At 47.0% G+C, this 23,147-nt stretch overlaps 2 protein-coding genes across 2 annotated transcripts in view; one reads left to right on the top strand and one right to left on the bottom strand.

The window, feature by feature from the left end:
* The window catches only part of LOC310748819 (uncharacterized protein), a 29,746-nt gene extending 7,091 nt beyond the window's left edge, over positions 1–22,655 (bottom strand). The window contains exons 1-14 of the mRNA XM_083584749.1: positions 22,473–22,655; positions 21,061–21,209; positions 19,710–19,833; positions 18,842–18,935; positions 17,866–18,016; positions 12,633–12,795; positions 11,608–11,733; positions 10,033–10,095; positions 8,605–8,727; positions 6,988–7,143; positions 4,776–4,829; positions 3,857–4,071; positions 2,566–2,642; positions 1,272–1,382 (exon numbers count right to left, since the gene is read on the bottom strand). Coding sequence (XP_083440875.1) covers positions 1,272–1,382; positions 2,566–2,642; positions 3,857–4,071; positions 4,776–4,829; positions 6,988–7,143; positions 8,605–8,727; positions 10,033–10,095; positions 11,608–11,733; positions 12,633–12,795; positions 17,866–18,016; positions 18,842–18,935; positions 19,710–19,833; positions 21,061–21,157 — 1,554 coding nt within the window. The 5' untranslated portion in view covers positions 21,158–21,209; positions 22,473–22,655. The remainder of the gene's footprint in view (positions 1–1,271; positions 1,383–2,565; positions 2,643–3,856; positions 4,072–4,775; positions 4,830–6,987; positions 7,144–8,604; positions 8,728–10,032; positions 10,096–11,607; positions 11,734–12,632; positions 12,796–17,865; positions 18,017–18,841; positions 18,936–19,709; positions 19,834–21,060; positions 21,210–22,472) is intronic.
* The window catches only part of LOC310748815 (testis-expressed protein 2-like), a 110,678-nt gene that overhangs the window by 42,753 nt on the left and 44,778 nt on the right, over positions 1–23,147 (top strand). The gene's annotated exons all lie outside the window — the stretch shown is intronic.

Here is a 23,147-nt window from a genome sequence, read left to right as displayed (position 1 = left end):
TTCCCAGAGGCTGGTAAGCAAGGCAGAGAGCATAAAAAGTTATTTACGTGACAGGTTTACCCCAGCTTCCATTCATTCATTTTTCAGCCGTGCGCCTGAAGTCCTAATCATGTAAGCAAATTGTGCATAAAGTTTCAGGCCCACTGTTTTAGTATATAGGGTCCTTAGCAGCTTGGGATAAGTTTATTTGAGGGATCGTCTTGGCATATATACATATACCCAGTCTGACACTGTTTAAGTGTGTCGGACTGGGTAGATAGATAGATAGATATGCACCTACACCTTGGAACTCCCTTTCACCATGAAGCCCCTTTCACTGTACTCTTCTAAGCACCTGATGAAAACATTTTTGCTCAGGCACGTGTATCAAGACATGAAGAAGCTGACATGTGTTTTAAATCTGTTTTTGGCTTAACTGTTGATTTTAATTGTATTTTGATTTTACAAAAATATACCCATTTTTAAATTCACCTTTTATCGACCATTTTAATGCTGATTTTTTATTTGGTAAACAGCTTAAAAGTTCTACTTGCAATCAAGCGGCATATGCATTACATTAAATAAATAATATATTTTTTTAAAGGCCTTTGTATAGCAAGTTCAAAGCACTCCCCAGACATTATCTGTTTCCCTACAGGTATTATGCAAGCATCTGGCTACTATTTCAATTCTGCATCCAATTCAAAGTGCTGGTTTTGACCTATAAAGCCTCACGTGGCTCAGAACCACAATACCTCAAGGACCACCTCTCCCCCTATAAAAGCGACCCGGACCCTGCAATCATCGTCTGAGATGCCTCTTGTGTGTGCCCTCTCAACAGGTTATCAGGGAAGGTAGCAACACAAGAACAGGCCTTTTCAGCAGCAGCTTCCCAGTTGTGAAATGCACTCCCCAGGGAAGCTCACCTGCCACCATCATTACAGGCAAAAGCATTTTTTTCCCCTCTAGGCCTTAGGCTTTTATCTATGGCTTCCTTTAGTGGATGGGGATGTTTTATTCCTGCCATTTAAAAACAGGATTGTCTTTTAGATTTTTCTTTCATGCCAGTTTTAATGCATGTGTTTGCTTGCTTATATATTGCAAGTCGCTTTTTGGTACCTTGGTAAAAAAAGTGACTAATGAATTTAAAATAATAATAATTGGAATGTTGTACTGAGGACTAGAAAGGGTGGGTCATTAAAGGTACCTGGTGAGTTTATGGCAGCCCAGGAATCATCACCTCTGACATGCCCTCCCATCGAGGAATAATATCCCTGAGTCAATGGTGTTACCTGCTGGAATTCCTGGGATGGTTCTTTTAAAGTGATGGCTGTCAGGCTGCCATCTGCTCCCACAACAGGGTGGCTGGCAAAAATTTTGATCACAGAACTCCAGCATTTGGGCTGAAAAACACAAATCGGGGCTCATTTGGTACCAGAAAACAAAATAGGATTTCCCAGAAGTTGTTCAAAAGTAATTACTCTTTTAAGACAGAAGAGCACAGGGTTGAGCAATGGAATTTATTTCACAGCTAGTTTATTTATTTGTAAGGAATATACCTTTTAGCATGGCAGGACCTACACTTGGGAACTCCCTGCCAATTGACCATGCAGGCACCTTTGCTGTACTCTTTCCAGAGCCTTATTACTCTCCTTTTAAATCCCTCCCCTTCCTCCAAGGAATTGAGGTAGGCAACTGGCCATCCCGTCCTCCCCTCTTGGTTGCTGGATGGCGAATTAAGTGGGCTAATTCACAGGTTTGCCAATTCTCCATTCTCTCAGCCTAACCTCAACTACACAGGGTTGTTGAGAGGCTGGATCCAGGTCCCTTTAGGAGCAAGGAGCTGCAGCTAACCCTCATGACCTCTACACTTACAGACTTCTTTCTTCACTGTTTGGGGGGGGGGACCCACAGTCTGACCTGCGAAGTAAATCATATCCAAAAGACCACATCCATTCACCGTAGAAGCAGAAGATAGGCTTCAGAGTGGAAGTGGACATCTGAAGGCAGCCCTGTTTAGGGAAGCTTTTAATGTTTGACAGACTATTATATTTTAATATTTTGTTGGAAGCCGCCTAGAGTGGCTGGGGAAACCCAGCCAGATGGGTGGAGTATAAATAATAAATTATTATTATTGTAAGTGGAAAGCACTTCTGTTTTCAAATGAGTCTGCCATCTTCTGGATGGAGAGGGAAGCACACATGTACATGAAGTTCTGGACCACTGGATGACAACCAGCAGGGCGGAAGAAGCCAGGGCTGGGCAATAGCTGGCTTTCAACATCGTGATATACCAATATATCACAGTGTCTGAAATAAGGATGGAGCTATGTAGAGGCATTGGCTGGCTTCACGTCGTAATTTTCGCATAGCACATGCACAATGATTGTAATATATTGCCAGGTCAAAAATTATGAAACCAATATCACGATACGGATTTCAAACCAGCTTGGGGCAGTCTATCAATATAGCACCAGGCTCTAGAAGAGACCCATAGGCCACCTTCGCCAACAGGCTCAACATTGGGCCAAGGCGTTTGGGGAGGGGAAAGGTTAACTGCCACAAAACTAATAAAACTGGTACTCACACTTGTATACAATGATATGTTGCAGTAGAACAGCTTGAACATCTGTTTGAGCAGAACAGGTAGTTTCATGGGAGTGCCTAGAAAGAGGGGACACCTAAAAATCATACCCTTTAAAGCAACAGCTGCCAACTTGGTGCCAACATGCTTGTCACTACCTCCCCTACATTGCAGGGATTACACTAGATGATCACCGTATCAGAGTTATAGAAAGAATTGGGGTTGGCTTTGGAAGCCCAACTCCCCAACAAGGGACTCAGTGTCCATTATTAGTCAGAGCTTAATGGATGGAGGCAGTGAAAGTAAGGCAGATCTTTATTTCCCTTTATTTGCAACAGAGATCCCCCACCCAGCCTTTGGTAGGAGGTAAGGAGTGGTCTAAACCACAGAGCCTGGGGCTTGCCAATCAGAAGGTCGGCAGTTCGAATCCCCGAGACGGGGTGAGCTTCCGTTGCTCAGTCCCTGCTCCTGCCCACCTAGCAGTTCGAAAGCACATCAAAGTGCAAGTAGATAAATAGGTACCGCTCCAGTGGAAAGGTAAATGGCGTTTCTGTGCGCTGCTCTGGTTCGCCCGAAGCGCTAGCCACATGACTCGGAAACTGCCTGCAGAGAAACGCCAGCTCCCTCGGCCTTTAGAGCAAGATGAGCGCTGCAACCCCAGAGTCGTTTGCGACCGGACCTAACGGTCAGGGGTACCTTTACCTTTAAGGACCCAGAACAAAGCTGAGTAACAGTTTTTAAAGACTTTAGAGATTACTTTAGAGGTAAATACCCACTCACATCTCCATAAAACACGAAAGGCTGTATGCCCTGGCTCAACCTCTCCTACACTGAAAAACCACCACCACCCTAAAACAAGCCCACATTTCACTAGATGGACTGGACCCTCATCCTCCCATCTCTTCTGAGCAGAGGAAGGAACGCAAAAAGCTTCTGTAAGAGAAATTGTGGCAGTAGCTGATATAGGTGCTTCCCTCCTCCCCCCCCCCCCGCCAGTAATGCAGGTGAGAGGCTGGTGGGGCGCTATTTGGTAGTCCTGTCTACTTTTCTGCTCTTTTTAGATGTGTCAGACATTTTGTGTTATCTCCCTTGCCCCCAAGAAGCAAAAGAAGAAGAGTACCCCACCCATCTGACTGGTTTGCCTCAGCCATTCTGGGTGGCTTCCAGCATATATAAAAACATAATATAATGTGATCACCGGCTCAAAAACATTGACCACCCTTCATAAACAACACTCAGCGAGATGCTCCATAGACAGCCAGCAGAAGCAATAACGAGATCGAAGGATACTTGCCCGCTGGACCCCACAGCACAGAGCCCTCCATGTCATTTCCAAAGGGAGCCTGTCCTGATCGGAACATCTTCAGGTAGACCTCGAATTGGAGCAGGGAAAGGCGGCAGGCCGCACAGCAGCTTCTGGAGTAGACGATAAACAGTGCCTGTGCAGCACCAGCAAAATCTCCACTTTTGCACAGGTAGAAGGGGACCTTGTCCTGCCACTTCTGTAACCTAGAATTTGGGCAAATGAGAGGCAGCAAATACTACAGGCAAACTGATTGCAGCAAAACACACACATAGAGAGGGATCCAGTGGCATATGAACAATATTTATTGTTGCATTAAGGGGAAAAGTCACAGCCAAACAACAGAGCATCTGCCTGGTGTGCAGAAAATCCCAGGTTCGATCCCTGATGCCATCTCCAGGTAGGGCTGAGAGAGACTCCTGCCTGAAACCTTGGGGAGCCACTGCCAGTCAGTGTAGACAACGCTGAGTTAGATGGAGCAACAGTCTGACTCAGACAAAGCAGCTTCCTACATTCCTTTAAGACTACAGTCCACCTAAAGAGGCGTCTTAAACTGCTAGGTGGAAATATGTAACCGTAAAGAAAAAGGAAATGTAAGCAGCCAAGAGCCTTTCAAATTAGCGAAGAGTCCATTTTGCACACCCTTTTCTGTTTCAGTAGAGGGTGTCAGTGGGCAATGTCCCAGCCCTATATTCACCAGGCCTGGAAACTCTTGGGACTCACTAAAACCTGATCTCCTCACTTCCTAATTCAGTAAAGACAGGGCCACTATTGTTTATTGAGAGCCCCAAGCTATGATTCCCCTGGGTTTTAAAGATTTTAGGTGTGCAAGCTTTAAACAAAATCCCGCCAGTAAACAGATTAAAATAAGCCCTCCACGGAGAGTTGTGAGCAATTTCACATCGCTTACCACTTGGAATCATTGCATTTCACCACCTTCAAATAACGGATCAGCTCCTTGTATCTAGGGAAGAATGAAAGGCGTTAGGACAGGAATGGAGGGCGATGACCCGTGGACCCAGTGATGAAGGCTCCCCAAGTGGTTGCAAGAGACTACTCCAAAGGGCATGGAGTAATGCCATAGGAAGATTTGATACAGGCTGCATTTGCATGTCAGGAAAGCCAAACCATGGCTTAGTGCAAAAGCACTGGCTGCCAAGGAGGAGATTTATTCCCTCCTCATCACCCTCACAGCTTTCAGGCTCAGTGTGGTGTAGCGAAGCCGAGGCTTGGCTGAGCGTGTCATCTGAACCTGAAATCCTTAAGCTCCCTCCTCCTTAAACATGATCAATAGTCAAGATTTGTTCTTGGCTACATGTTGTGGTTACTGGGACGCGGGTGGCGCTGTGGGTAAAACCTCAGCGCCTAGGGCTTGCCGATCGCATGGTCGGCGATTCGAATCCCCGCGGCGGGGTGAGCTCCCGTCTTTCGGTCCCAGCTCCTGCCCACCTAGCAGTTCGAAAGCACCCCTAAGTGCAAGTAGATAAATAGGTAACGCTTTATAGCGGGAAGGTAAACGGCGTTTCCGTGTGCTGCGCTGGTGCCGGTCCGCCAGAGCAGCTTCGTCACGCTGGGCACGTGACCCAGAAGTGTCTCCGGACAGCGCTGGCCCCCGGCCTCTTAAGTGAGATGGGCGCACAACTCTAGAGTCGGACACCACTGGCCCGTACGGGCAGGGGTACCTTTACCTTTACCTTTTACATGTTGTGGTTAAGAAGGAAACTGTGGAACCTGTTCCCGCATGAGGCAGTGACAGCCGCCAACATAAAAGGCTTCCAAAAAAAGGACTAGACGAATTTGTGGAGGCTAATGGCTGCCGGCCATCACGACTCTCCTCCACAGCCAATGGCAGTAATGGTTCATAGAATTGTAGAATTGTGGAGCTGGAAGGGACCATGAGGGTCATCTAGGCCAACCCCCTCCCTGCAATGCAGGAATCCTTTGCCCAACGTGGGGCTCAAGCCCACAACCCTCAGATTAAGAGTCTCATGCTCTACCAACTGAGCCATCCATGGTGGCGCTGGGGAAAAGGCTCTTGGCTCAGGTCCTGCTTAAGGGTTTGCCACAGTCATCCAGGTGGACACTTTAAGAACAGAATGCTGGACTAGATGCTAGATAGGCCACTGGCCTAATCCAGTAAGTTCTTCTTAATGTTCTTATGAGATACCTGGGTTCAGAGAAGACTCTAAGCTAACCTGCTGCATTGAGCTAAAAGGACCAGGGAGCTCCCCTATGGCAGTCAACACGTCTTCATGGTCCCAGAAAATCATACTTTGGCTTACCATGGTGTGAATCAGGCCACACTAGCAAAAGGAATAGTGTTTTCAACACACAGGGCCAAAGCGATCCCCTCCCCCAAAATGGTCATGTTCCTCTAGGGCTTTAATTTTTAAAAATATAATTTATAATTCTCCAAAGAGATTCCAAAGCATTTATCATCATACTTTCTTCTTGACTTTCCACCTCTCCTTTCCTGAAGTTTGTTTTTTACTCCTTTTTATTAGTTGTTTTTATAATCTCTGGGTTTTATTGTGAAAATATTGCTAGCACTTGTGGTTACAGTACTAAATATTCAATTCGAGAGCACATTTCCACTCACAACAAGCTTTATTGCTATGGATGATTTAGCAAGAGCCACCAAAATCAGGCAAGTTTCTGAAAGTTTATGGCAAACACCTTTGAGACAAGACCGTGCAGAAACTGGAAACAAGCAGATGGCACGTACAGGTAACCGGGGAGGGTGATATCCATCAAGGGAAATGGCCGTGGCTCAGTGATAGAGCAACTGCTTTGCATGCAGAGGATCCCGAGCTCAATCCCCAACAACATATTCAGGTTGGAATGGGACTGGCCCCTTTACTGCACCGCAATCTTCAGATGAAGGGTGGTATACAAATTTAAACAAAAAAAAAACCATGGAGAGCCACTGACAGCCAGTGCAGGCAATATTCAGCTATATGGATCAAGGGTCTAACTTAGTGCAAGGCAATTTGCTAGGTTCTTTAACTGCCTGTGATCTTTTCTCAGGGGGATCTGAACAACTGTAGTTGGAGATCAAACGCAGGGCTAGTCTTGCTTTTTGGAGTCATTCCTTATGCTCCCGCTGTTCCATAGGTACTTACTGCCTGCAGCCTTCCATCCTTTCAATTCGTGCCTCTACTACAGCAACTGTTTCACAAAGGCATTCTTTCTTCCCTTTCAGTGTCCGTTGGCCAGTAACATTTTGTCCTTTCAAGACGGAGATCAGCAAACAGTGATCCCAGGGAGCGAAATTCAGGCTGAAATGAAAACGAAGCCATGTTTATGCAGGCTTAGGATCAAATCACAGAGAGCAGTGTGACAGGAATCTTGTCAACCTTGCTTCAAGTCGCAGGCTAACTGCCGTGAGCGTGCTCTCAAGAGATCACACTGGCAATAGGGCAATGGCAGCTAATACTGCGGCAATCAGAGTGGTGTGTTTTTTTTGGGGGGGGGGGACTTTGCTCATAGACTTGCACTGGCTTCTAATGTGATATTGAGCTAAGTTCAAGGTGTTATGATTAGTATATAAAGTTCTTAAGAGCTTAGGAGCTATTTACCTGCAAGACTGCCTTACCCATATATGCCCACTTACCGTATTTTTCGCCCTATAGGACGCACTTTTTCCCCTCGAAAAATGAAGGGGAAATCTGGGTGCGTCCTATAGGGCGAATGCAGGCTTTCGCTGAAGCTTGGAGAGTGAGAGGGGTCGGTGCGCACCGACCCCTCTCGCTCTCCAGGCTTCAGGAACACATCAGGAGTTCCACAGGGCTGTCTAGGCTGCGTATAGCAGCCTGCTTCCCGGAGCGCCGGGTGCGCTGAAAGCAGAACACATCTGCAGCCTAGGCAGCCCTGTGGGAGTTCCCGCAGGGCTCCCTACGCTGCGGATAGCAGCCTGCCGCCCGGCGCGAAAGGCGCCCTGGAGCAGAGCGCCCCGCCCGCCGGACAGACATCCGCAGCGTGTTGGAGCCCTGCAGAAGTTCCCCACAGGGCTCCCCACGCTGCGGATAGCAGCCTGCTGCGAGGGGCGCCCTGAAGCAGAGCGCCCCGCCCGCCGGACAGACATCCACAGCGTGTTGGAGCCCTGCGGGAGTTCCCCGCAGGGCTCCCCACACTGCGGATAGCAGCCTGCCGCGAGGGGCGCCCTGAAGCAGAGTGCCCCGCCCACAGGACAGACATCGGCCAGCCCCACAAGCTCGGGGGACAGCAAGGAGGCGCAGCGCCGCCATCCCGCTGTTCCTCGGCCTGGTTCGGTTTCCCCGACCTTGTTTTGGGGGGGAAATAAAGGGGAACTTCTGCTTCGATCTGCAGAACTGGCACTATTTACTGGTGCCACACAATACTTGTTCCTACACTTTGGAAGCCCCTGCCAGTTGACATCAGGCAAGTGCCATCTCTGTGCTCTTTTAGCACCTGCTAAAAACATTTTTATTCAGGCAATCCTACCCAAGTATGAGGAATGCTGACATGTGTTTTAAACTGTTTTTAGCTTATCACAGATTTTTTAAAAATAAAAAATGTTTTAAAAAGCTGTTTTAAACTGTTTTTATTGATAGTGTTACTATTTTATTCTTTTTGTACAGCACTTTGAGGTTTGTCTGGCCTTTTCCAATCATGCGGTATATACATTTTGTGAAATAAATATGCATGGTGGGAAACCAAAAATCTTGAGAATATATTCCTTTCGGATCCAAACACACAGTTCAAGCAAGGAAGCATACCTATTTGAGAAGATATGGCAGTGAACCGGGAAAGGAATGGAGTGGTAAAACCCGGTGAGCTTGTTATACAAAGGCTTCGGAAAGTCATTCAGCACCAGCAGCCTCTGAAGTCGTCTTGTGATCCTGAAAAGTAATGACTAATTAGAACAAAAGAAGCACCTTTGAAGCAGCTGTCCCTAGTCTATTGCCCTTCAGAAGTTTTGGACAACTCCCACCAGCCCCTATCCAGCCCCTATCCAGCCCAGCAGCTCTCCAGAATTTCAGATCGGGTTCTTTCCTATCCCTACCTGGAGACTGAACCTGGAATATTCTGTATGCAAGGCAGATGCTCTACCAAGACCAAAATAAAGGGACAGCCTGCAAACTCTCTTAGTATCAGCTAGCGTAGCAGGATGACCCAACATCAGCTGCTGTGGGGCCACTGACTTTGGAAAGATTTCTAGGCACGACAGCTTTCCAGAATTCCTTTTCCATACAGCAGGAAAACTCAGTGATAAAGGGGACTGGTTGCACACCAGACATCCATTCACACACACACAAACACAACACGTGCGAAACCAGCTCATGGCTAGTGCCTGGGATATGTCTGCAGCTAACACATTTATTTAAATTTACCCTAAGGGGTGCTGAGAGGGCATGAGCTGGCTCTCCCACTATTTTTCTGCAGAAGGGGATCTCTGCCACAGGAGATCCTTTCCAAATGTGGGACTAACCATCGTACCCCAACCTATTTTTTTTGCACCAGAAAGCGTCTACACCTAAACAGACCACTGGGATGAAGATCTTACATTCTGAATAATTCTATTCAGTAACGACAAGAGTAGCTTTATGCAGTGAAATGCCCTATACACTGTTTCAAAGTCCCTGGAAGGTAGAATCGCTTAAAATAAGGATAGGTGAAAGTGATGATTAATTTAAAAGCAAGAAAAAAAGGGAACAGGTTTCCCCAAAAGGGGGTTGTGTCTGTTCTTCATTAACCTTTGCTACTATTCCATTTGGTGTTAAGAAAGTGAATGGAAAAGACAAGCTGGGGGAGATTACATGAGGCATCACATATTTCAATGCCCTCATTAATGAGACACCAGGGAGTAAGGAAAGAGATAATTACCACCACCACCACCACCCCCCAAAATTGTAGAGATTAAAGCAAAGCCAAGGTCAATTGTGGCAATGCTTTTATTCTATAGAGTTGTGAAAAGTTTGAGATGGATTTAATTCTGTTCCCCCCCCCTCCTTGATTCCTTCTAACATCTACTCATTTTCCCCCAACCTGGATGGCCTCCAGTTGTTTGGGACAGCAACACTCTTCAGCCTTGACCACTGCCTGTGCTGGCTGGAGCTGATGGGAGTTGCAGGGCCCCAGGTTGGGGGATGGGTGATTTAGAGCTTTTTGCAGCAGCCAGGCACTAAGTACCCTGATTGCCTTACCTGGACATTAGACAAGGCACAGCCTGGCTCAGCGACACCAAGTGACCAACATTTTGCGCAAAGCTGACAAAGAAAGGAAGACAGGAACACCAAGCTCCATTACTCAGTTTTTGCCAGCATTTCTGTAAAATGGGTATTTTCCTTTGAAAAAGTTTGGTTCTTTGCTTTGCCCAAGAGCAGAGCCGGCCCCAGCCCTTCCCAACATGTCTCTGTCCTCTGCAGAGTTTTCCCTCCATAGAGTTCAAACTAATACAGTGGTGCCCCGCAAGACGAACGCCTCGCAAGACGAAAAACCCGCTAGACGAAAGGGTTTTTCCGTTTTGGAGGCACTTCGCAAAACGAATTTCCCTATGGGCTTCCTTCGCAAGACGAAAGCCCATAGGGAAATCTCCAGGACAGCGGGGAAGCGCAGCGCGTCTTCCCCACTGTCCTCGGACCTCCTCCGAAGGCTGGCGGTGGGGCGGAGAGACCTCCTCCCACCGCCAGCCTTCGGAAGGCTCCTCCGAAGGCTGGCGGTGGGGCGGAGAGACCTTCTCCCCGCGCCAGCCTTCGGAAGGCTCCTCCGAAGGCTGGCGGTGGGGCGGAGAGACCTCCTCGCGCCTCCAGCCTTCGGAAGGCTCCTCCAAAGGCTGGCGGTGGGGCGGAGAGACCTTCTCCCCGCGCCAGCCTTCGGAAGGCTGCTCCGAAGGCTGGCGGCGGGAGGAGGTCTCTCCGCCCCACCGGCAGCCTTCGGAAGGCTGCTCCGAAGGCTGGCGGCGGGAGGAGATCTCTCCGACCCACCGGCAGCCTTCGGAAGGCGCCTCCGAAGGCTGGCGGTGGGGCAGAGAGACCTCCTCCCGCCGCCAGCCTTCGGAAGGCTGCTCCGAAGGCTGGCGGTGGGGCGGAGAGAACTTCTCCCCACGCCAGCCTTCGGATGGCTGTCCTGAAGACTTGCGGTGGGAGGAGGGTTTTCCTTCCCACCGACAACATTCAGAATGCTGTTCTGAATGTTGGCGGTGGGGAGAAAAAACCCTCCTCCCACTGCAAGCCCCGGGAACAGAGTAGAAGCGCTGCGCGCCTTCCCCTTTGTTCCCGTACCTGTCCTGAAGGCTTGCGGTGGGGAGAAAAGCCCTTCTCCGCACCGCCAGCCTGGCAAGCGGTCTCCATAGGAACGCATTAATTGATTTTCAATGCATTCCTATGGGAAACCGTGCTTCGCAAGACGAAAAACTCGCTAGAAGAAAAAACTTGCGGAACGAATTAATTTTGTCTTGCGAGGCACCACTGTACAACGAAACACCTAAAAAATCTAAAACATCTAAAAAATAAAAGTGGCAATTAAAATACAATTTAAAAATCAGCATTAATAGTAAATGCAATAGATGTGAGATCTCCTATCTTCAACCACTTGAATGAAGCTCGCAGACTAGTTTGCAAATCTCCCCCCTAAAGAAACCCAAGGGAGCAGCATCACCTATCCCTTTACTCCATTTCCACCTCTTCAGCCAACAATCTTCAACGTATGTTAAGGCAAGAGTTGCAATAGCAGTGAGATACAAGCAAGGGTCGCCAGACAAATCTGCCTGGGTTACTTACGGAGTGAGGTCCTTGTGGAGTGCGATTTCCCTGGTTGCTCCCATAAGCATGATGACCTCTGTTTTGGGTCTCTCTTTCTCAGCCAGATTTAGAAAGGCTGTTACGAGTTCAGAAACAGAAGCATAACTAGAAAAATGAAACCCAAAAGCTTCTGAGTCGCAGATGGAGCAGGTTTTTGCAACATTCATCACTTGATCATGGAGGTGGGGGTGGGGGAGAGACTATTACCATTGGAAACCTTAAGTTGACAAATCAACACACTTTACGGGCGAATGTAGGCAAATCTGCCTGTAGACTAGGCCTAAGCAATGTATCCATACATCGTCCAGGAACGGCCCAAGGTGACCCAGTGAGTTTCATGACTGAATGGGGATTTGAGCCCTGATCTCCCAGGTCCTAGTCTGACACTCTAACCACCACTGGCGGAGGAAGAGGAGTGCGGGGGGAGCGCCCCACCCCCGGCAGCGCGATCCCAGTAGTGTGCCATCGCAGCTGCCCCCCCTTGCAGGCAATGCGCCCCACCCCCAGGACGCACACCAGCCCCACCCCCGCCTGCTCTCTGCCCCCCCCCCCCCCGGTTCCAGAGCATGAAGCTCTGCCACTGCTAACCACTACACCATCCCTGCTTCCTAGAGTACTTCTGCTATGGGGCAGCTACATAAATTAAGTAGGTAAACAAATAGGTCAAACTGTTGCTTAGAGAAGGATTTGAAATATTTTCCTTGAGGCTTGAATTTGTTTTATTTTGGAATGTTTTATTGGATATTTTAATGTGAGCTTCTTTTTCTTTGAAATATAAAGCAGGACAGAAATGATAATAATAAATTTCATTGCTTAAAAAAAGAAAGGCGCCTAGACAATCCGTTGTGCCAACCGTAACCTAGGTTTAAGGTGCCATTAGGTGATTAGCTTACATATCAGTTTCTAACACTGCTGTAGGGCAACAGCCTTAATATCCATAACAGATACAAAGGTATACATTTGTAAACATATATTGACAGCGTTTCCTACATTACCTACATTACCTGTGCACAGTATACAAAGGGTAGGAGCTGCATTTTTCACACTTCCCAGGACGCAAATTCCGATGGCAAAGGCATTTGGGGAAGTCTGGAGCAATTCTATTTCCAGACAGATACTTGTTATATTCCACAGAAACATCATGCACGAATTTCTGCAGGAGTACCCCTATAGCAGAGAATTGGGGTGGGGGTGGCACAAAACAAAAATGCTTATTTCTTCCCAATACATGCTGCGACACTCAGAAAGAGGCTGATATCCCACACCGTTTTCCTGTGCTTCTAGCAATGCTATATTGATAGGACCCACCCGACTGTTGCAATTGTAATTTGTTTTAAACCATTTTAAACTCTTGTGACATGCCCTGGGCATCTTTTGGGAGGAGGACAATCAATTAACATTAAATAAAGATTAGATTAAAATAACACAGGGGTGGTTTACCTGTAGTCCTTTTAGGCGCTGCTGCACTCCAGCTCCCATTATCCTTGACCACTGGCCATGTTAGCTGGGGATAGCGGGAACTTGGGAGTCCAGCAAAATCTGAGGGGCCACAGATGAGCCACCCCCGAGTTAGAGATCACAGATTAAGGAACCTGCTGCTACCCACCCACTAGGAGTCTCAAAGAGTCTCACATACCAATTCCCAAAATGTGGGGCACAAGAAATAAAAAAAATTAACTCCTATTTGCTTCCACATTCACCCACAGAGTATGCCCACTGTGTCTCTGAATGTTCTGGCCTATTGTGAACCCCGAAACAAAGAAGTAACTTGGGAATTACAGGGCAGATCTTTACCTTAGGATTACTACACCCTCTTCATAAATGCACAAAATGGTCCTTGATGGAGAAAGCCTGCAGTTCAGAGACACACCTCAATGATGTTGAGACAAAAGCTGTGGCTGAAATAACTCATTCATAAGCGCCCGAGAACTACATGCAAGCTCCAAATTGGGAGCGTGTGGGCAGGGGTCAGGCTGATCAGTGATGCCCCCTTGAGGATCCTCCTGATGTGCAGATGAGTGTTGATCTGATGACAACCTGGCTGCAACAATATCAAGGCGAGGGGGCACCTCATGCCTATGCACATTGCTGGCCTGAGTGCAAGGTCCAGACCCTCTTAGAGTAAATGCAGTCACACTTCTAACGCCCGCTGACCTGTCTCCTCTGCCGCTGCGCTTGGACCAGTGCAGGAAATGCTCCCTGCAAAGACTCATGCATTCTAATAGTAAAAGGGTGACGAGTGTGTTCTGGATGACCAACTTGGAGTAGTCTAATTTTGCAAGGGTCACCTGCTATGGTGTCAGCCAGCTAATCAGAACCACTCTGGTTTCAGATAAAACAAGGTCGCTTGCAACAGAGGAATCCTGAACGGAGGCAGGAACCAAGGACCTCAAGCTTTTAAAAAAAAACCAGAACAAAACAAAAACAAAACCACAGCCTCCATGGCCGAAAAACGACTACCAATCTCACTGTTGCTTGTGCGACCTGGATTTCTTCTTTTGGTAGAATCCTGGTTAAGATTGGCATTGGCATAAGTATGTACTTTACAGCAGCCCAGAGGCCAAGATTGGTGTCTTCTATGCCATGCAATAAGCGTGACATGACAGAGTGAGAACACTGAGGTTGCAAAGAAGTTCAAACCTTCATGTCAGACTCTTGAATGCAGAGACTGACAGGCTTCACTCTTCTGGGTCTCAGAAAATCTGCTGTCTGATTTCAAAGAGCCCTTGACGTGTTCCACCAAGAGCTATTGCAGATGGTGCCCTGCACACACCAGGGCAACTTCCGCTTGAGGTTGGAGGGCTCTTGATCTCACGCCGCCTCCGACATCTTTCACCACCATGTTATTAGTCTTGACAAGCCTGTAAGCTTGATGGACCAGGCTGGAGAAGGGTTGCAGGTCCAAGCCTACAGCTCTGCAGTCCAGCCAATTTATGCTGTGAAGGGCCTCTGCAAGAGAACAGGATCCTGGGAATACTTGTTCCCGACACTGTGCCTTCCCATCCAACATTGCATTGACTGTCATCATCATCATCATCTTCACCACCCCCACCTTCATTGAGGTTTTGCAGCCTGAGACACCAGAGGAAAGATTTCCTCCCACTGCTGTGAACTGAAATAGCAACAGGAGCCCCTGAAAGGGGTGTATGTAAAATCTGGTTCGTGTGACAACCATGGTGCAGGATATAATGAAACCTTGTCTGACCTTTTGGAACAGATACTGGTGAAATCCTGCCTCAGCGTCTGTTTCCTCTCAGCTGACTAATGACAGCGTCAGTCTGAGTTCCTAAGTACTTGATGGACTGGGAAGGCTGGAGAGGACTCAATTAAAAAATTCCTGGGACTGGAAGGTGTTGATGATGGCTTGCTTAGCCCAGAGATGCCTGCTGACAAGACAACCTGGCCAAGGCAGGGGTACTCTGTATCCTTTGAAGGCACAAGGAGACCACCACAGAGACCATGAGTTTTGAGAATTCTCCAGGGGGAGGGGAGGGGAACACCAGGACAAAGGGAAACAGGGGATACTGCTAATGCTTATTCTGATAACAAAAGTGGACAAACTTCTTGCATTGTTGTTATCAAAACATGGAGAGGTTTCAGTTAAGTTGATGGAACCTGGGAAATCTCTAAGACAAAGGGTTTCCACTGTCGAAACTGGGCCTCCATTCTAAACCTGATATACTTCAGGTCCACTACAGTTTGCCACACACCACTTCTTCAACACTGCAAAGATGACAGAACCCCCTAGTTTCTCTCCCCCTGGGGAATGAACTCAGTTGCATGGATGTCAAGGAGATGGCAGGTCACTGTTTTAAGGGAGACTTTTGATGCGGGAGATGGCTGGAATGTATCTCTGGGTATTGATGGAAAATTATATGGTGTTTATTGTCCTCAATACAGAGAGATTCTTTGCTCACCTTTCCCACATGTGAGAAAACAGCTGAGGCTGACCTCCCACTGCAGGAGAGGTGGCATCAAAACTACTGTCCATTTCTCCTAGAGGTGTGGGACAAACTCCCCCAGGAGGAGGTTGAGCCTTGCCCTTTTGTTTGAAACCTGGACCCAGACCAGAAGGGCTTGCCCGATTTGAACTCTTCAGTACAGGACAGAACTGTGTTAGAATGAGAGGAGGAGGAAGAGGAGGCACCCCTGCAAGGTTGCCTTTACTCCTGCTTCTTTTGAACTGAAGGCACGGCTGTTTTCTTGCTTTTGGTTTTCCTCAATACATCTTTCGGCAACTCTTCATCAAAGAGGTGGATGTCACTGAAAGGTGTCCCAAAAAGCCAAGTCCACTGAAGAATGCACCACCCAGAGATATCTGCGTGCCACAACTGCATCCACGATGGCCCTGGACAAACACTGAACGGCATCCCAAGTTGCATCTGCAATCAAAGCAGCTGCTTTGTATTGTCAACCAAGAGAACTTTTAAGGGTAGCACTTTCCAATTCTTCATCAGCCAAACCAAGGAAGTCCGAGCCATAATGGAGGCAGCCATGGCAGCTCGAAGGGCCAATCCCTTTGACTTGTGGGCCTTACACAAAGCTTTGTCAGATGAGCCGTGGAATCAATCTTGAAGGGTCATCTTTCCGTCCCGATGAACAATGTCACCTGGGAGAAGCACCCCTGTGGGAATGTTTACAGGGGCACCTTCAACATCTCCATGAACGCCGGTGGGAAAGGATATAAATGCTCTGCCACACTTGTGTTGCTCTTCTGCTGTGAAGGCGCTGCCCATTTCCTTAAATTCAGGAAGTAAAGGAATTTCTCTGAGGGTGAGCTTCCCAAAGCCAGCTCTCTTGGGCTGCTGCAGAGGCACTGGAACTGGATCCTGAAGGTCTAAGGTGGAAAGTACTCTGTCCAAAAGAGGTTCATAGTCATTGGGATTGAAAAGCTTAGAGGTCTGAAGGACTTTGGTCCAAATGTCCTCCCTCTGCTCCCTTCTCCAAATTGCCTGCAGGCTTACAACTATTCCTCTTGTCTTTTCCCAGAATTTTATGGCAATGTCTGGTGTCCCTTTGCTCAGCAACCTTCCCGAACGCATCAGTTGCCTTCCTCTTAGCCCTTTTGTGGTTTCTGGGTGAGGATTCTGAAGAGGACTCAGAAGAAGAGTGCCATCTGCTTGACCTTGCACCATTTGCTGACCTATGGTGCATGAAACCCACTGCAGCCTTCAGCTGCTCGATCACTCCCATTACTGGCTGTTTAATGCTTTGGTAGAGATCCTGAGCGATGCCTGGGGCCAGAACCGAGGTAGAGGCTGCCGTGGAAGTGGGAACCCGGTGAGCGGCAGATGCATTAGAGGCTTGGGAGGACCAAGACGCAGAAGTGCTGGGAAATGCATTACATTCAGCCTCCCTGCCCCTAATGTGGGATGTGCTTGCCCCCTGGTGGTCATGGCGGGTGGCAGTGCTGGCCTCATACCCAGAAGATGGTGTTCCATAGTTCGGGCGGTAATAAGTATAAAAAAGCTCAGCAATTTCCTGCATTGCGTTGTTCCGTAAGGGCCCTTGTTCGACAGAAGCTGTGAAGTGGAAGAAGACACTTGGAAATAGAGCACAGCAACCAGAAAAAGGATCCACGATAGATGGCGATGCTATTCAGAGAGCTGAGAGAGGTACACAAGGAAGGAACCGAGAAGGAGCCTCTTCAACCAGCAACAGTCTACAAATCTAGTATGACCCTGCCTGTCCCAGGCAGCGGGTGGACATAAGCCATTATCTGGATGTCTCCATCCCACAGGGTAGAGAAGTTCCTCAGCTATTCAAAATCTGGCAGTCCCTGCTCTATATAATGGTATACAGCCCCACGAGGAAATCATTGTTTGTTCATCTTCAGATTTTCTGAATTGAGACATTTCTCTTTCGTAAGTCAAGCCTGGGGAACTACAGCACCAAACAACATTGGCAACCAACGCCAATGGCAAGAGATGTTGGGAGTTGCTGCATTCAGCAACATTCACAGAGCCAAAGGCTCTCCACACCGGCATTAAGTAACTGAGTAAACATAAAACATCTTTACAACTCGCTTTTTAACTGGAGGGCATCTCCACCCTCTCCTGCAAATGTTGTGATGTTGGGCCTTTGGATCTGGTCACTGCCCAGGTGGAGAACACCTGGGAATCTTACCTACACTTTCTTGTGGTCCTTGCGAGGAGGATGGGGTAAAAATGTAATCAACAAACTGCCCCTACTCTTAACACAAGAAATTCTTGGTGGCACTGATGCGCCTCCACTCACCCCCGTGCTGGATATCGGCATCTATTTCTGAGAGCTCCAAGTTGAACTGAGAGAGACTGCCAGTGAGAGCAGAATTCCACTGATCCTTCCAGAATTTGCTTTTGTTGTGTGCATTGCAATGGCAAAACGAAGGCGTCGCCCAATCTTTACACTGGAGGAAGGAAAAGGAGAAAGGAAGGTTGGACTTGATCAAATCCACAATATCTGTAGGTTCTTGCAAATGGTTCCCACCATTTCCTCAGCATATTAAAGAACGACATAAGCGGAGACAGGAAACTGCAGAGAATGGAACAGTATTCGATAAAGTTTCCTTGGGAGAATAATGTAAGTGCAAGCCTACTGGGGAAAAAGCAAAAGCCAGCATCTACTTCCAGAAGCAGCCATAGAGGTGCCCCTGGATATTGACATCCAGAACAGAAGGAAGTTGCTCTTGTCTCTTGTGTTTGTCTCTAGCTTTTAATACTCGGCAACTTTTTAGATCAGGGGAAGAGAGCCTGTGGCTTTCCAATGTTGTGGGACTTCAACAACCATCAACCCAGCCCACATGACCAATGGTCAGGGATGGCCAAAGCTGTGGTCCAGCAACATCCAAAGGGCCAAATGTTAGCCCTGCTTTAGATGGAGCCAACAGAAGGCTCTCCCCCCCCCCACCCCCAAACCTAATTGTGACACAGGGGCATTTTCAGGGTGTGATAGGCAAGTCACAGCTGGAGGGGGGAATTAACCACTATCAGTGTGTAACACATACACACTGAAACTGTCCACCCGCACTGCAATTAGGCTTGAAAATATCTTCTATCAGCTGGAATAGAAGGCTGCTTTCAAGCCCAGTTTCAGCAGCAAGGGGGCAGGATCCTGTGGGCACCAGGAAGGAGTCTGCAGGTACATCGGAACCTGTGGTGTAACCCAACCACTCTAGGGCGACAAAGGTGTCTCTGCAGAAATAGGAGTCCCGCATCCCAAAAGCCCTCCTTACCTCTGCAGCAACCTTATCACAAATGTAGCAGTAGCACTCGCTGCATGTCTCTGCGTTTCTCCCAAGGGGGCAAGATGTTTCACATTCCCCTTGCCTAAAAGCAGACAAGAAACAACTCCAAGTTGTGATAGCAGATCATAAAAGAGTTTCAATGCACTGCACATAACAACTTCTGTTATGTCCCTCGTTATAACATGTCCCTATGAGATGGATGGGGAATCTTTTTTCAGTCCGAAGCCTGCATTTCCTCATGGCTTCTGGGGGCTGCGTGCCATCCGTGGCAGGGGCCATGGGCAAAAGTGACTCTTTGCAATAGATTCTGGCCCCACAAAAGTAAAAACAATTCTACACGCACAATCACTCACCCACACTTCCAGTTAAGCAAGACCTTGAAACAGGCAAAAGCACTCAAGGAGAGCATGGAGAAGCAGGACTAAGAAAGGCCCACGGGACTGGCCATGGGGCCATTTTCAGTTGAATTCTGCTCCATGGGCCAGAGATATATGGAGGACTACGTCTGGCCTCTGTGCTACAGGAGCTATTTGAAGGAGGGACATAATGTATGCTTGGGAGTCAAGAACTCTCAGTCTTCTGGACCAAGTGCAGGGACCTTTGACCCTCCAGATGTTGCTAGACTACAATTCCCATCACCCCAGACAACTGGTCATACTTTCTTAGGCCAACAGGATATGTTGCCCAGCAACTTTTGAAGCACCAAAAGTCCCCCATCCCCTCTTCTCGGCTGTAAATATTGCCACTAGATCTGTACCAATGCAACTGTGCTTAAGCACAATGTGTGTGGTTTTCCCCCAATGGAAGGTGTGTTTGTGGAATTCCCTTTTGTTCTCCTCTGTGGCATGATACATACTCAAAGGGGTGGGTCGGGCAGTCGTATCTCGCATGGGGCATCACTTTTGCTCTCTTGCAGAAAGTAACTATCACCTCTTCATCCACAGCTTCTTCTGTATTCTCCCTTTTCAAGGGAATCTCTTCTGTAAAAGGAAAAAATACTGAATACCATTTCACTGCAATTCTAGAAAGGCATTGCCCAGACCTCAGGCTTTAAAAGAAAAAGGAGAGCGTGTTGAGGGTTAGGGCAAATTCATAAACCACATTTTGGTCAGTTATAAAACAGGCTGATCAAAAAAAGACTGATTCGTTCACTGGAAATATTAATATTAATAGTAGTAGTAATTGCAATATATAGAATCTGTAGAAACATCATTCTTTTAAGACATCTTCGTTTTGGTCTTTAGCTTAAAAATGTATAAATTACTTCCTTTCGTCTTCCAGATTGTTGTTTCTATGCCTTATCCATTATTGTTTCTTCGGGTTGCTTGAATTAATTTTTTTTGTACATCAACAAAGAATGTCAGGAATAAATTTCAATAAGAATCACTTTATATTTAAAAGACATCTTCCTCTGCAGCTCTGTTTAGCTTTTCACCAGTGGCCCCAATAGTAAAATAGCAACCATTCATTAACAAAGATCAGGTGACAAATATCAAATATGTAATCACTCTTATTTGGAGAACTTTACTGGTAATAAGAGCTAACAATCATAGCAGGTCTAAGATTTGGAGAACCTGCTATGATTGTTAGCTCTTATTACCTGTGTAATAAGATCCATCAGATTCGGAGGATCTGATTTTGTACTTTTTATATATTTTGTACTTTCTTTAGCGGTTGGTAATAAATATTTGATTATTTGACAGTTAAATTTTGCAACAACTAAGAACTAGATGGTGCCCAAAATATTTCAGAAAACAACACAGGCTTGTAGTTAGTTACCTACTTGCTTGGGGGATTTAAGAATCCTTTATAGGTACAATCCACTACTCTACACTGACCCTACCTCCTTAGTGTTTTATACAGCTTTGCAAATAAGAACACAAATGCTCCTGGTGTGTTCTGTTTCCCTTTTCAAGTTCTTGATGGTGCAAGAAAAGAAAAGTAACAACAAGACAAAAATCACAAATTCTTTCCAAATAGTCCAACTCTTCCTGGCCTGCCACAAGCACCTAGATATGGGGCTTTTAGAAGACAGTTTGTTTTTAAAATGAACACTCACTTTCTTATTCTGTTTCCTTTTATCCCATGCACTGTGCTCTATAGCAATACAAAGAACAAGGAGCCCACCCACAGTTCAAAAGCACAAAATGAGAAAGTTTCCAGAGACTCTACTGAGAGAATTATATCTATATATAAAAAGCAGTTACCTGCATCATCAGCCAACAAAATACAACTCCCCAAGGAACTCTCAGCTTCATCGTCATCAATCCAGATGACACTTCCCTCTTTTTCCAGGGACTCCATGACTGTTGAAGGGTAACTCCCAAAGCGTGCAGCTTGTCAGGGCTGGCAAAGGCTAGAAAGAGGGAAAGGGGGGGAAGAGGGCATTTGCCATTGATGCCTCTACAATGAAAACAACCTGCCTATTTTTAACCAGCTTCAATCATCATGTGCTCTAACTCAACAGTAGCACATCTGCTTTGCATGCAGAAAGTTCCATGTTCAGTCCTTTGCATCACCAGGAAGGGTTGGGGGGGATGGGACTCCTGCCTAAAACCCTGGAGAGCCATCGCTAGTCAGTGTAGACAATATTGAGCTAGATGGACAAATGGTCCAGCTCAGTATAAGGCAGTGCACTTCCTGTGTTCCTAACATGCATGGGGGGAAATGGAAACTCAGGGAAGACAAGACTTCACCAACCTTTTTTTTTTGTATAATCTTTTTTATTGAGTTTTACACTTCACATTTAAATCCAAACATTAAAGTTCATCATCATTTATTATTGTAATAATAATAATAATTTATTATTTATACCCCGCCCACCTGGCTGGGTTTCCCCAGCCACTTTTGGCAGCTTCCAACAAAACACTAAAATACAATAACCAATTAAACATTAAAAGCTTCCGTAAACAGGGCTGCCTGTTTTTGTATTTTGTGTTTTTGTATTGTATTTTATGAATTATTGTATTTTAATATTTTGCTGGAAGCCACACAGAGTGGCTGGGCTAGGGAAACCCAGCCAGATGGGCAGTGTATAAATTATATATATATATATATAATTATTATTATTATTATATATTTAGGATTCCCTGAATCCTTAGAGTCCCCTCCACCCTTGCATGGTTACCATTTTCAATTATTTTTCTTAAATAATCCATTTTTACCTTAGTTTTTAGTACATTACAAGCGTTGCTGACCTCATCAACAATTAAAGTGACCCCAAACTTCACACTGGACCCCCCCCCGAACTTTGCCATGATGCAACTGCCCCCAACCCTTCACCCCATCCGTTTGTTTTCGTGCCTCAATCACCACCCGACCAAAGCCCCCGCCTTGTCATGCCCCCAGCCCTCTTTCCCCTCACCTTGTGCCTCGAACTCTGACTTGGCAGCACCCCAAACCCCCGCGAAGTAATTCAGTCTCATCAAACACACGCACACCACATTTCGCTGCTGTTCCGCAAACTGAGTGAGTCTTCAACTCCCTCCCATTAGCTTATTCCTTCCTATTGCCACCCCCTTTCTGCACATCCCAAAAACTACCGCAGGCCGGGCTAGAACTGCAAGACAAAACAAGCCACAAACACACAGCAACAAGCCTCGCTCTCGCTCTCGCCCACCTGCAGCCGCCTCCGCCCGCTTCGATTCCCGCGCCCAGCTTTTCAATTGGCGTCACTTCCGGCCCACCCAGCGACAAGCGTCGTCTCCAGGATTTAAGCCTGGGAAACACACACAGAGATAAGAATAGCAGAGCGACACATCTCGCCACTTGGAGAGGGTGTTTCCGGGTGTGTTTTAGGAATCCCTGGATCCGGCGGAGCAAAGGGTCGGAGATTGGCAGAAGGCGGAGTTGCCTTTGGAAATAGATAACGGGCGTTCAGGATTTTAGCTAAGCAGCCTGTGGGTTGGGAGGCAGAAAGCAAAAAAAAAAAAAAAAAAAAGGCTGCAGCCAAAAGAAGATTTAATGCCCTCTTTCTAAACGCACACAGATCGGGGGCGTGGAGAAGAGGGGAGATAGTTTTTTTAGTTAAGTTTGTTGGGGACCTTAAAGAATTCTGGCCAGTGGTGGCGTTCATTTTTAACTGAAAGTAAGTATCTTACAGTGTAAGGCTATACATGTCTACTCAGTAGTAAGCTCTTTGCATTCAGTGGGGCTTACACCCAGATAAATCCAATTCCTACTTCAGAGTGGACATGTATAGGATTAGGAATACCTTTCTGATGGGAAGAGCTGTTCGACAGTAGAACAGACTCTCTCGAAAGATGGCGGATTCTCCTTCGGAGGTTTTTAAACA

The sequence above is a fragment of the Podarcis filfolensis genome (genome assembly GCF_964270895.1).
Source record: "Podarcis filfolensis genome assembly, chromosome: 14".
Classification (NCBI taxonomy): domain Eukaryota; kingdom Metazoa; phylum Chordata; class Lepidosauria; order Squamata; family Lacertidae; genus Podarcis; species Podarcis filfolensis.
Note: the sequence above shows the minus strand (reverse complement) of the source record. Positions and strands in the feature narration are given on the sequence as shown.